This window comes from Ahaetulla prasina, chromosome 2 (assembly GCF_028640845.1).
Source record: "Ahaetulla prasina isolate Xishuangbanna chromosome 2, ASM2864084v1, whole genome shotgun sequence".
Taxonomy (NCBI): domain Eukaryota; kingdom Metazoa; phylum Chordata; class Lepidosauria; order Squamata; family Colubridae; genus Ahaetulla; species Ahaetulla prasina.
Genome location: NC_080540.1, coordinates 5,802,069 through 5,815,870, shown reverse-complemented (window position 1 = coordinate 5,815,870; position 13,802 = coordinate 5,802,069). Strand labels below are relative to the sequence as shown.

The 13,802-nt window shown below is 52.4% G+C and overlaps 2 protein-coding genes across 6 annotated transcripts in view; both read left to right on the top strand.

The window, feature by feature from the left end:
* LOC131192764 (zinc finger protein OZF-like) overlaps positions 1–13,802 on the top strand; it is a 33,063-nt gene that overhangs the window by 1,304 nt on the left and 17,957 nt on the right. The gene's annotated exons all lie outside the window — the stretch shown is intronic.
* Positions 1,602–5,520, top strand: LOC131192770 (zinc finger protein OZF-like). The gene has a single exon (XM_058172271.1). The coding sequence runs from the start codon at positions 2,158–2,160 to the stop codon at positions 3,487–3,489; it is 1,332 nt and encodes a 443-aa protein (XP_058028254.1). The 5' UTR covers positions 1,602–2,157; the 3' UTR covers positions 3,490–5,520.

Here is a 13,802-nt window from a genome sequence, read left to right as displayed (position 1 = left end):
CTATTCTATTCTATTCTATTCTATTCTATTCTTTCATGGGGAAATGTTCTCTCGGCCCAAACTGGGTCTTGGTTCAGTGATTCAATTTTAGCTATAATGTGTACCGATTGTTCCTGTTTAGGCCTTGTCCCACAATGCACTTGGGGGTTACAGTTTAGTAGGCCTTCTCCTATAGCTTAAATTTTAATTGAAATTCTCTGGATCCTTTATTGGGGATCCTTTATTTGGGTCTTTTCCTTCTGAAGCTATTCAGTGAGTCCCCCCACCCGACCCCTTCAGAAAATGTAGGATCAAGTTTATCCCAGGATTAAGCCATGTCACAGATTGTTGGTTTATCTATTTTTTTCTTCTATTGCTTTTGGGGCCAGTTGGCATAACAAACAGGATCATTCATTTCAATTTTGAGAAGCTCTATGTAGCTTTATTTTATCTGATTAACAATGATCCTGTGCTGGCTCTCCTGGAGAAGGATGAAACGCCAAAGCGGAACCATTCCCCCCTCCTCTTTTCCTGCCTGATGATCTGGGATCCAGTCTCTTTTAGGGTGGCCTGACTGAACTTCCCCTTCTAATATAGAAAGCTTTTTGGTTGGACCTGGTTGTGCTCAGGGCATCAGACAAGCAGCCTGGGGTGGCCCAGGGAATCGGCCGGCCTCTCTCCCATCCGGGTAGGAAATGCAGAGGGAGGACCTCAATTCAGCCAGTCCTGTGTCTTGTGCTAAACTGTGGTTTGTGGAAGAAGCCAGATGTGGCCCCGGAGGGAAACTCTTGATGGAGAAGGCAGCAGCTGCTCTGTCCCCCTCCCTTCTTGCCCAAGGCAGGTGTGGCCCTTCCTACTGAAGGACCCCTGTGGGGCAGGTAGAGAGGAGGGGGCTACTAGACTGATAGCCAAGCCTATTTCCTCCAGCACTCACTGCTTCACCCCCCCTCCATTTTTCCTTTGACATTACTGTACCTTCATTGTGTGTCCCATGGCTTCTCATTTCATTACTTGGTACTGTTGTTTTTACACTTATATTCCTTTCTCCGTTTTTACTCTCATAAGACCCCTGGAGGAGCCCCTCGGTGAGATGGTTGGCAAATAAATTTAAACCGCAAATAAATAAATAGCACAAAGAAGACTTGCATGGTCTTCCCAAGAGGAAGAGACTGAGCTGTGAAACGGATCCATGCAGGGAGAGGAAACGTGTCATGAGGAGGCCAGGATCAACTAGTCATGATGGGATGGAGCTCATAAGTGGAATAATCAGAAAAAGCAAGAAAAGGGGAGAAGAAATGGGTTGCTTACATTAACCTCAACTCTCTTTCCTCCTCTTTGGCTTCTGTGATGCCTTAATCTTTTGGGTTGCCTGTAGGTAGTCCTCGACTTATGACTACAAATGGAATTGGAATCTCGCTTGTTTAGCAAAGTGGCCATTATGTGAGGTATCACATGATGTCTTTACTCAATTAGTGTAACGATTTCACTGGTCGTTGAGTGGATGAAATCCCAGGTAAAACACGGCTTTGTCTCGGGGAAGGGGCAGAGGGCAGGAGGCCATCGGAGTCCCAGCACAGCCCTATTTGACTTGAGGGGTCCTGGAGAAGCTTAGAAGCTTTGGGACATGTTGCTTGGAAACGGTATGGAACACGCGGCTTGGAGAATGGCAGAAGGCTGCAAAGGCCTTAATACTGCCTAGGGGTTAAGGGCGCATTTCTGGGTGGCAGCAGTGACAGAGGCTGAAGTCCAGGCCTGGGGTCAGTGGCTGATGGCTGAAATGGCTGAAGGCCCCAGGCCTCCACTTAAGGCACCATCATGGCATTTCTGCCCCATTGCAGGGCCCAGATGGGGCGACTGAGGCTTCTGGGGGGCTGCAGCTTTGTACCCCACTACGTGGCCTGTGCTGAACTTCCAGGGTGTCCCCCACCCCTTCAGGCACCTCTCCACTTCTTCCCTGGGTCTCCCTTCACTTAATGACCCCCCAAAAAAAATCACTTAATGACCACAACAACATAAATGTTTTCCTCCTAGAGATTTTGTGACTCTACATTTCTGGAAAGGAAATTCTCTTCTCTGCTTGTTTCCAACAGCAGATAAAGATTGCGACCAGATTTACCTGCAAGTCAACCTGTCAACAGATAATAGAAAATCAAAGCAAGGTAGCAGCCAAGAGGAAGCATGGAGCCTGGGAAGCTCTTGGATCCCCCGTCAGACACAAGCAGCACTCCACAAAATGACAAAAAACCTCATGAATGCTCAGAGTGTGGGAAATCCTTTACTCTCCAGTCCCTCCTTTTGACCCACAGGAAGGTCCATGTGGGAAGCGGATCCAGTCAAGGTTTGGAGGGTGAGAAATCCTCTGGAAAAGATGCCAAAGATCTTAGAAGTCCTCCCAGACTAAAGACCTACAAATGTGAGGAATGTGACTTATGCTTTGGTCAAAAGTCACACCTTCGTACACATCAGAAAATCCACACGGGAGAGAAGCCTTATGAATGTCTGGAATGTGGGAAATTTTTCCGTAGAATAGACAGTCTCAGAAACCACGAGAGAATTCACACAGGGGAGAAACCTTACAAGTGTTGGGAATGTGGGAAGAGCTTTTCTCAGAACTCAAGTCTTTCGGCCCATGAGAAGACTCATGTAGGAATAAAATCTTACAAGTGCTTTGAGTGTGGAAAATGTTTCACCCAGAGTTCAGGTCTTCACAATCATCAGAAAATACACACACGGGAGAAAAACGAAAAGTGCTTTGAATGTGGGAAATGTTTTTCCCAGAAATCAGACCTGATGAAACACCAGAGAATTCACACGGGAGAGAGACCCTATGAATGCCCAGAATGTGAGAGACGATTTATGTATTCTTCTGAATTTCGGAGACACCAGATGAGGCACAAAGGGGAGAAACCTCATCAATGTGGTGAGTGTGGGAAAAGTTTTATTTTGCCAGAAAAGCTTCAGATTCATCAGAGAATCCATACAGGGGAGAAGCCATTCAAATGTGGGACGTGTGGGAAATGCTTCTCCCAAAAAGCAAACCTTGGAACCCATCAGAAGCTCCACACAGGAGAGAAGCCATACAGATGCGTAGAATGTGGAAAACGTTTCACTCAAAAGGGAGACCTTTGGAGACATCATAGAACCCACACAGGGGAGAAGCCACATCAATGCTACGAATGTGGAAGATTTTATTGCACCTCATCAGCCCTTAAAAGTCATGTGAAAATTCACACAGGGGAAAAAAACTACAAATGTTTAGATTGTGGGAGAACATTTGCACATTCATCTTCCCTCAGAGTTCACAGCCGAATCCATACAGGAGAGAAACCCTATAAATGTCTGGAGTGTGGGAAATGTTTTGCCCAATCTTCAGCACTTCACATGCACACCCGAAATCACACAGGAGTGTGGCCTTACAAGTGCTCAGAGTTTAAGAACCCTTTTCCTAGTAAATCAAAGCTAAAAAGGCACCAAAAAGTCCATAGCAGAGATAAATCTCTTCAGCTGTGAACTCTTGGGAGCACTTTTTTTCAAAACAACCTTTACCAGGAACTTCACACAGTGACAGAAGGGAAATCCTACAATTATTTGGTACACAATTTGGTACACATCAGAGAGTACACAATGAGGCAGAAGGGTGTAAATGTTGGGAGTGTGAGAATATTTTCCTCGCAAAGTCGTATTAGTCACTTAACTGAGTGATTACACAAAAGAGTTTTAAGTATGTGGGGAGTAGATAAAATGGTTTGCAGAGAACAGGAAGTCCTCGACTTATGACCACAATGTGGAATGGATTTCTGGTCATAGGTTGCTACAGTCGTAAGTTAAGGAACCAGGAATTTCTCTTAATTTTTACTAGACTTTTTTGACCAATGAGAAGTGAAAATTTAGAGAGAAGAAAAGAGTGAAGGGTGGAATGAATCTGGTGGTTTATATAGTGATAAAATTTTGTCGCTGAATCTGCTGGTTGAGGATGAAGAGGGAAAGTTTCTTTTTCCTGTTACCTTCTTTGGAGGGATTTTTTTCCTTTTTTTCATTGTCTTTTTCATATATTCACACAGAGATATTGGTATTAATTTTCTTTCTGTGCATATAATCCTGAATAAAAGTATCGTTCAAAATAACCAAGAGGGCCTTTTTTAGGAGATGGACTGCGTGGCTCAAAACAGACAAGATGGCAGTCAGATTGTGCCATACGGTGCAGCCAAAGTGGCTCTTGGACCTTCCTTGGATAAGGAGCTGGGCTGCGAGGAGGAGGAAGAGGAGGAGGAGGAAGGCTGTTTGAGAGTGCAGGGCCATGGTTCCCATTGGCTACTAGCAGAGGGAGCCATGCAGGGGTGAAATGCTCCCGGTTCGGACTGGATCGCCCGAGCTGGTAGCAATGGCGGCGGGTGGTTCAGAAAACTGATAGCAAAAATCCCTTCCCCACCCCCCCATGCCCAGCAGAGCTGCACAATCCTCAAAGGTTTTTTTTTCTTTTAAAAGCATTTTTCTACGGCTGAAAAAATGCTTTTAAAAGTAAAAAAAAAAGCCACTGATGATCGCGCTGCTCAGCTGAGATTGTCAGAAACTTTTAAAAGCATTTTTCCTACAACGTCTTCGGCCGAAGAGGCTGTTGAAAAAATGCTTTTAAAAGGAAAAAAAATAGTTGGCCACGCCCACCCAATCACATTACCCCCCCACCAAACCACACTCACAGAACCGGTAGTAACAAATTTTACATTTCACCACTGGAGCCACGTTTTCAGAGGAGCTGGAAACCTGTCGCAAGAGGCTACCAGAAGATGCCCCCTAGAGGAATAGAATAGAATAGAATTTTATTGGCCAAGTGTGATTGGAGACACAAGGAATTTGTCTTGGTGCATATGCTCTCAGTATACAGAAAAGAAAAGAAAAGATACGTTCATCAAGGTACAACATTTACAACACAATTGATGGTCAATATATCAATATAAATCATAAGGATTGCCAGCAACAAGTTATAGTCATACAGTCATAAGTGGAAAGAGATTGGTGATGGGAACTATGAAACGATTAATAGTAGTGCAGATTCAGTAAATAGTCTGACAGTGTTGAGGGAATTATTTGTTTAGCAGAGTGATGGTGTCGTGTCCCACTCCTCCACTGACGGCCGGGTCAGGGAAATCCGAATCAGGCTTGCCTCTGCAGCTCTGCCCAAAGTCCTAGCAAAGTCCTCAGAGCAGGCAGGAGACCAGTAAGTGACTTCAGCAAGATAAGTTCGACTTTTGCCTGACTCAGAGACTGCCAGAAAGCAGATCCTTTATATAGGCCATGGAGTGTGGCTCCATGACTCAGCACTCATTAAGGCCTGCCCCTCCCTTCCTTCTGTTGCCTCCGCCTATCCAATCTTCTGATGCGAGGATCACTCCAATCAGCTGTTGGTAATAAACCCTCCTCAGGCTCACATGCTGTGGAGGAGGGGGGGTGTCTAGCTGCTCCGTTTGCCTGGGCATGGAGTCAGGGCTGGGGCAGGAGATTCTCCTTCTTCTGCAGTTTGTCTGGGCATGGAGCCAGGACTGGGACCGGGAGGCATACATTCCTCCGTGTTCGGGAGCAGATAAGAAGGCCCCGGCTGCTCTGAGGGCGGGCAAGACACAACACTATCCCTCACCGCAGGGCCCTTCCCCCGGAGCTGACGATCGGGATGCGGTCGGGCCGGGTTCTGCTCGTGGAAGGCCCGCACCAGGTCCGGGGCGTGGACGTCGGAGGCGTTGACCCAGGTGAACTCGGTCCCGTACCCTTGCCACGCAACCAGGTATTGGAAGCGCCCCTTCAGCCAGCGGGAGTCACGTATGCTGTGCAGCTTGTACTCCTCCACCCCGTCCTCGTCGACAGCGACGGGTGGCGCCGGGCGCCGGAGGGGAGACGGCGGGGCCTCAGGGACCAGCAAGGACCGATGGAAGACGGGATGGATCCGCATGGAACGCAGCAGGGTCAATCGGTAGGCCACCGGATTGATGACCGCCTCGACGGGGAACGGACCGATGAACCAGTGGTCCAGTTTCTTCGCCGGCCGGTCGGATGGGAGATGCTTTGTGGAGAGCCACACGCGGTCTCCGACCACCAGCGGGGGTGTTGCCCGTCGGGAACGATCAGCGACCCACTTGTAGTCCTCCTTCGCCCGATTCAGCTGCCGACGCACCATCTGCTGGACCGCGTGCAACTCGGAGAGAAAGGACTGTCTCGGGCACTGGGGAGTCCGGGGGCGCCAGAGGGAAGAGCCGCGGATGGTACGCTAAGTTGGCCTGGAACGGGGTGGTCTGGGTGGAGGTGTGTTGGGAGTTGTTGAATGCGAACTCCGCCAGGGACAGGTAATCGGCCCAGTTGTCCTGCTGTTGGTTCACTAAGCACCGGAGGTACTGTTCCAGGACGCCAATGACCTTCTCCGTCCCGCCGTCGGTCTCCGGATGGTGCGCCGACGACAGGCACACCTGCACCTCCAATGCGGCCATCAGGCTCTTCCAAAAGCAAGCTGTGAACTGCACCCCACGGTCCGACACCACCCTGTCCGGCAGACCGTGGAGGCGGAAGACGTGCTGCAAGAAGAGACGGGACGTCTTGGTGGCGGTGGGCAGCCCGCGGCACGGGATGAAGTGTGCCATCTTGGTGAGCATGTCCACCACCACCAGCACCGTGGTGAACCCCGAGGAGGGCGGCAGGTCCGTCAGGAAGTCCATGGAAATCGCCCCCCAGGGTCTGTCAGGAGTCGGCAAGGGCTGGAGGAGACAGGGAGGGGCCCCCGTGGCGGCCTTGGCTTGCCGGCACGGCACGCAGGACGTCACATAGGCATGGACATCATGCCGCACCCGGGGCCACCAGAAGGTCCGCGTTACCAGGTTGAGAGTCTTGAAAAACCCGAAATGGCCCGCGGCAGGGTTGTCGTGGCACTGGGTCAGGACGAGGGACCGGAGCGGCCCCGTGGGCACATACAACCGCCCCCGGAACTTGAGTACGTCGTCTTCCAATGTCCACGGAGACGTGGGGCCCGCCTCTGCTCGCCGCTGCTGAGACCAGGCGTCTTGGCGCTGCGCCTCTCGCACCCGGGCCCGTAAGTCCACCGGTTCCCGGGCGGCGGCCAAGGCTTCCGCCGGCAGTACGGTCCGTGGAGGAAGAGGGTCTTGGGCGCTCAGGTACTCCGGCTTACGGGACAGGGCGTCCGCCCTCCGGTTGTGGCCGCTGGGGATATAGGTGACGCGGAAGTTGAACCGGGCAAAGAACAGCGACCACCGGATCTGCCGCTGGTCCAACTCCCGAGCCGTGGTGAGATGTTCGAGGTTCCGATGGTCCGTTCGGACCTCCACCTGATGCCGGGCCCCCTCCAGGTGGTGCCGCCACGCCTCGAACGCGGCCTTGATAGCCAGCAACTCCTTTTCCCAGATGGTATAGTTGCGCTCGGAAGGGTTGAGCTTCCGCGAGTAGTACGCGCAGGGAAAAAGAGTGCCGCCATCCGCCGGGACCTGTAGCAGCACCGCTCCGAGGGCGACGTTGGAGGCGTCCGTCTCCACCACGAAAGGCCGGTGCGGGTCGGGATGTCGCAGGATGGGCTCCGTGACGAAAACCTTCCTGAGAGCCGTGAAGGCTTCCTCCTGCGGGGGACCCCACCGGAACGGGACCTTCTTCTGGAGGAGCTGGGTGAGCGGAGCCATCAGCGTGGCGAAGCCCGGGATGAAGGTCCGATAGTAATTGGCGAAGCCCAGCAGCCACTGGACATCCTTCACCCGACGCGGGGCTTCCCAGCTGCTCAGGGCCTCCACCTTGCGCGGGTCCATGGCGATCCCCTCGGGTGAGAGGATGTGCCCGAGGAACTCGATGGACGACTGGAGGAAAAAGCTCTTCTCCAGCTTGGCGTAGAGCTGGTGCTCCCGCAGGCGCTGCAGGACCAGGCGGAGGTGCTGGAGGTGACTTTCCCTAGACCGGGAATAGACCAGGATGTCGTTCAGGTAGATCACCACGAACCAATCCAACATGTCCCGGAACACATCGTTCATAAAATGTTGGAAGACGGTGGGGCCGTTGGTCAGCCCGAACGGCATGACCGTGTACTCGTAGTGTCCGTACCGGGTGCCGAACGCCGTCTTCCACTCGTCCCCTTCATGCATCCGCACCAGGTTGTAGGCCCCCCGGAGGTCGAGCTTGGTAAAGATGGAGGCCTCCCGCAGCCGGTCCCTCAGCTCCGGGATGAGCGGCAGGGGGTAGCGATTCCGCACCGTGATGGCGTTCAGCCGGCGGTAGTCACAACACAGGCGCAAATCCCCCGTCTTCTTTTTTACGAAGAGGACCGGGGCCGACAGAGGGGACTTGGAAGGCCGGATGAACCCTGGGGCCAGATTTTTGTCCAAAAAGTCCCTGAGGGCGGCCAACTCGGGCTCGGACATGGAATACAGGCGTCCCGTTGGCAGCGGGGCGCCAGGTTGCAGGTCCACGGGGCAGTCGTAGGGCCGGTGCGGGGGTAAGCGGTCCGCCTCCTTTTCGCTGAAGACGTCAGCGAAGTCCTGCAGCTCAGGGGGCACGGCGACGGCCGGGGTGAAGACGTCCTGGCCGGCACAGGTGTGGCGGATGTGGTCGACACACTGCAGGCTGGGAAACGTGATGGCGTTCCGCGACCAGGCCACCTGAGGGTCGTGCGTCCGCAGCCAGGCCAGTCCGAGGATCACTGGGAAGTGGAGGTCCACCGTCACGTAGAAGCGAATCGCCTCCTCGTGGTCCCCGATGGCGAGGCGCAAGGGCTGCGTGGCAAAGTTAATGGGTCCGGCCACCAGCTCCCTCCCGTCGATGGTCTCGACGCTCATTGGAGGGTCTACCGGAACCAAGGGGATACCAAAATGGTCCACGAAGGCCCGGTCCATAAAGTTCATGGTGGCCCCCGAATCCACCAGTGCGTGCGCCGGGATCTCTTCCAGCCGGTCACCCACCCACACCCGGGTGTCCAAAATCAGGTGCCGAGGGGGCCCGGGGTCCACGTCGGCCATGTCTGGCGGGGGCTTGGTCCGTGCCCGGCCTAGGGTTTCCCCTGGGCCGGGCCTGCCCCGTTTCCGACTGGCCAGGCCGGGATTCTGGGACGAGCATACGTGCTCCGCCGCGCTTCCTGGGGCATGCGGTGGCGAAATGGCCGGGCTCCCCACAGTACAAGCACAGCCCCCCTTGGCGCCTCCGGCTCTGCTCCTGGGCCGTCAGGCGAGGCCTGGCCGCTCCTAACTCCATGGGCTCCTCAGCGGCGGCCACGAAGCGCGGGGTGGCCCGGGACGGGGTCGGCACGGGTCGAGGGAGGGCGATAGTCTTTGACGGTTGCTGGCGGCGACAGGACGGGCGTTGCTGGAGACGGGTGTCGAGGCGCAGGCAGAGGGCACCAGGTCAACGAGGTCATGGCGCCTCCACCCGAGCCAGCTCGTCCTGGAGCTCTTCCGAAAGGCCCCTCTTGAACGCGTCCGCTAGTGCCGTGTCGTTCCAGTCCGAATCATGGCACAGCAACCGGAATTCCGCGATGTACTCCCGGAGGGGGCGGAGCCCTTGTTGGATCTCTCCGAGGCGCCAGGCAGCCGTCTGGGCCCGCACAGGGTCTTCATACATCAGGCGTAGTTGCCCCCAGAACCCCTGGTAGTCCGCCAGCAAGAGGCTGTCCCTGAGCACCAAGGGCGTGGCCCACTGCGCAGCCTGGCCAGACAACAGGTTCATCACGAAGGCCACCCTGGCCCAGTCATCTGGAAAGTCCCCCGGCCGCATTGCCATATAGGTCTGGCACTGGGCCATGAAGGCCGGGAACATCTCCATCCGTCCTGAGAACTTCTCCGGCACCGGTACCGGGCTGTGGCGCTGAGGAGGAGGAGGAGGAGGAGGTTGGACTGCTGGGGCATTCCCAGCAGCCAGTTGAGCAGTCAGCTGGGCGACTTGCTGTTGCAGTTGCTGGTTATCTGTTTGTAGCTGCTGCACAATCAGCGCCAGCTGTTGCTGATCCATCTTGTAGATGTGTGGGGAGTCAGGCAAGATGTCGTGTCCCACTCCTCCACTGACGGCCAGGTCAGGGAAATCCGAATCAGGCTTGCCTCTGCAGCTCTGCCCAAAGTCCTAGCAAAGTCCTCAGAGCAGGCAGGAGACCAGTAAGTGACTTCAGCAAGATAAGTTCGACTTTTGCCTGACTCAGAGACTGCCAGAAAGCAGATCCTTTATAGGCCATGGAGTGTGGCTCCATGACTCAGCACTCATTAAGGCCTGCCCCTCCCTTCCTTCTGTTGCCTCCGCCTATCCAATCTTCTGATGCGAGGATCACTCCAATCAGTTGTTGGTAATAAACCCTCCTCAGGCTCACATGCTGTCGAGGATGGGGAGGGGTCTAGCTGCTCCGTTTGCCTGGGCATGGAGTCAGGGCTGGGGCAGGGAGGTGCTCCTTCTTCTGCAGTTTGTCTGGGCATGGAGCCAGGACTGGGACCGGGAGGCATACATTCCTCCGTGTTCGGGAGCAGATAAGAAGGCCCCGGCTGCTCTGAGGGCAGGCAAGACACAACAGATGGCCTTTGGGAAAAAACTGTTCTTGTGTCTAGTTGTTCTGATGTGCAGTGCTCTATAGCGTCGTTTTGAGGGTAGGAGTTGAAACAGTTTATGTCCAGGATGCGAGGGATCTGCAAATATTTTCACGGCCCTCTTCTTGATTCGTGCAGTATACAGGTCCTCAATGGAAGGCAGGTTGGTAGCAATTATTTTTTCTGCAGTTCTAATTATCCTCTGAAGTCTGTGTTTTTCTTGTTGGGTTGCAGAACCGAACCAGACAGTTATAGAGGTGCAAATGACAGACTCAATAATTCCTCTGTAGAGCTGGATCAGCAGCTCCTTGGGCAGTTTGAGCTTACTGAGTTGGCGCAGAAAGAACATTCTTTGTTGTCCTTTTTTAATGATGTTTTTGATGTTAGCTGTCCATTTGAGATCTTGCGATATGATAGAACCTAGAAATTTGAAGGTTTCTACTGTTGATACTGTGTTGTCAAGTATTGTGAGAGGTGGAAGTATGGAAGGGTTTCTCCTAAAGTCTACCACCATTTCTACGGTTTTGAGTGTGTTCAGTTCCAGATTGTTTTGGTTGCACCACAAGGCTAGTCGTTCGACCTCTTGTCTATATGCGGATTCGTCATTGTCTCGAATGAGACCAATCACTGTTGGGTCATCTGCGAACTTCAGTAGCTTAACAGATGGATCATTGGAGATGCAGTCATTGGTATACAGAGAGAAGAGAAGTGGGGAGAGCACACAGCCTTGGGGGGCCCCTGTGCTAATTGTACAGGTATTTGATGTGATCTTGCTTAGCTTCACCTGCTGCTTCCTGTTTGTTAGGAAGCTTGTGATCCACTTACAAGTCTGTTCCGGTACCGTTAGCTGGTTTAGCTTAGTTAGAAGAATGTCTGGAATGATGGTATTGAATGCTGAACTAAAGTCTACAAAAAGGACCCTTGCATAGGTCTTTGGAGACTCAAGATGTTGTAGGATGTAGTGCAGAGCCATATTAACAGCATCATCTGTTGATCTATTTGCTCGGTATGCAAATTGCAAGGGGTCTAACAGCGGATCTGTGATGGTTTTCAGGTAGGAAAGCACTAGCCTTTCAAAGGTTTTCATGACGACAGATGTTAAAGCAACTGGTCTGTAGTCATTCAGTTCCTTGATGGTGGGCTTCTTCGGCACTGGGATGATGGTAGAGCGTTTGAAGCAAGAAGGAACATAACACATCTCTAGTGATTTATTGAAAATATGGGTGAAGATGGGAGCCAATTGGTCAGCACAGACTTTTAAGCAAGAAGGCGTTATCTTGTCTGGGCCTGGAGCTTTTCCTGGCTTTTGTCTGTGAAATAGGTCCTGCACTTCCTTTTCTGTGATCACTAGGGGTTGTGAACCCAATGAAATGGGGTCAGTTGTAGGAGGCTTGGCTGTTGTTGGTGTGTCTGAGATGGGGGTTGTGGAGATAGGTGGCTGTAGTTTCCTTTCAAACCTGCAGTAAAACTCATTCAGGTCATCTGCCAGTTGTTGATTACCTTCAGCCTGGGAAGGAGGTTTGCCATAGCCGGTGATATTTTTAAGAGTTTTCCACATGTTTGCTGGTTCATTTGCTGAAAACTGATTCTTTAGGTTTTCAGAGTAGCTTCTTTTTGCTGCTCTTATCTCCCTTGTTAGTGCATTTCTGGCCTGATTGTACAGCATTTTATCACCTTTTCTGTAGGCTTCCTCTTTGGAATGTCGTAGCTGCTTAAGTTTAGGTGTAAACCAAGGTTTGTTGTTACTGTGTATTCGCAAGTTCCTTGTAGGTACACATAGGTCTTCACAGAAGCTGACATATGATGTTACAGTATCTGTGAGTTCATCCAGGTCTGCAGAGGTATCTTTAAAAATAGAGATGGGGAACTGTCGATCCCAGCAGGATTCACCCTTGGGGGGGGGGCTGGAGGGGGGAGGAAAATGAGGTGAAGGGGAGCTTCTTCCTGATGGGCCTCCTCCATCTTCCCAGGGTGGAAGAAGGCAGGCAGACACTCAACTAGTCCAGCAGTCTCCCTAACACTCTGGAGGGAACCTTGGATCCCGGTGGGGCCTCTTTGTCCCCCAAAATACAAGAGAAGGAAGAGACCCCCCAGGAACACTCTGGGCTGCCAGGGACATAATATCCATGCTTCTCTATCACTCTTCCTTTGGGGGGGGGGATCTGGGGAGGGGATCACAATACGGATTCCTACACCCATAATCCTCTGCTCTCCCAGCCCTTCGATCCCCATCTGCCCTGGAAAGTGAGACGGGAAGATTTTCAGGGTTTTTTTGGGGGGGGTTGCAGCTTCAGGGGGGTGTTTCATGCCAGGACCGGAGGGCAGTGTGGACTTCCTTTTGTGCCCCTCCATGACTTTCAACTAAAATCTCCCTTTCTCTTTGTGCCTGGAGGGGTGGACTAGATGTCCCTTTAAGGTCTTTTAAGCCCCCCTTGAGTCCAGGCTGAGTCTGCTGTGGTTTAGAAAGGAGAAGGTGGAGCCAGGGGTCTCTATGAAGAACCTCCATCCTCCAGGTCATGGTTGTCCTAAGATGCTTTTCCAAAAGGGATCTGGGCTTTCTTGGTTTTTTTCCCTTGAAAACATTTCCCTTCTCATCCTAGAAATGTCTTGTCAGTTTTGGAAGGCAATTTTCTTTCTTTTTTGCTTCTGAACTGCCACGTATTTTAGCTGGAGAAGTTGGGAAGGGGTTGTTGTTGGAGTGGTAGAATGTTAGTCATAACAACATTCCGTATTCAAGGACATCCTGTGTCTGATGGAGACTGCCTGAATATTGTATGCAGTTGAGTGTGAAGAGTTGATTGGACAATGTGATGAACTTGTGGGTGTGGGGCAGGGCTGTGAACTGTCAACTGGGTGTGGAAAACCTGGAAGCTTTCAGTTTCGGGTTTTTCCAGCTGTGCCAACATGACATCTCTAATAAATTGGAACTTTGAGGAACCTCAAGCCTCAGAGCTTTATTTCATTGGGGGTCTTCCTTGGAACCCTGACATTTCTTCCGTTCTAACTGAGTGGTGGAGGATGGAAGGATTGATACTCCTTGCAGTCACTTGGTGCTGAATCAGGGTGCAAATGGGTGTGGAGCCTTCCTGGGGCTGCTGAAGGGACCCTGTTGTAGACAGGAGGTGGGGGGGGTCCTTTCCACCCCCCTCTGTTGTGGGAGGGCTGCTCATTTTGGCAAAGATTTGGCCCCTCTTTCCATCCAGGGCTCCTCTCTGGCCAGAAGGTGGAGGTGGCTGTCCTCGAAAGAGCCCCCCCATGTCTTTTTAGATGCATCTCCTCCTCATGGGT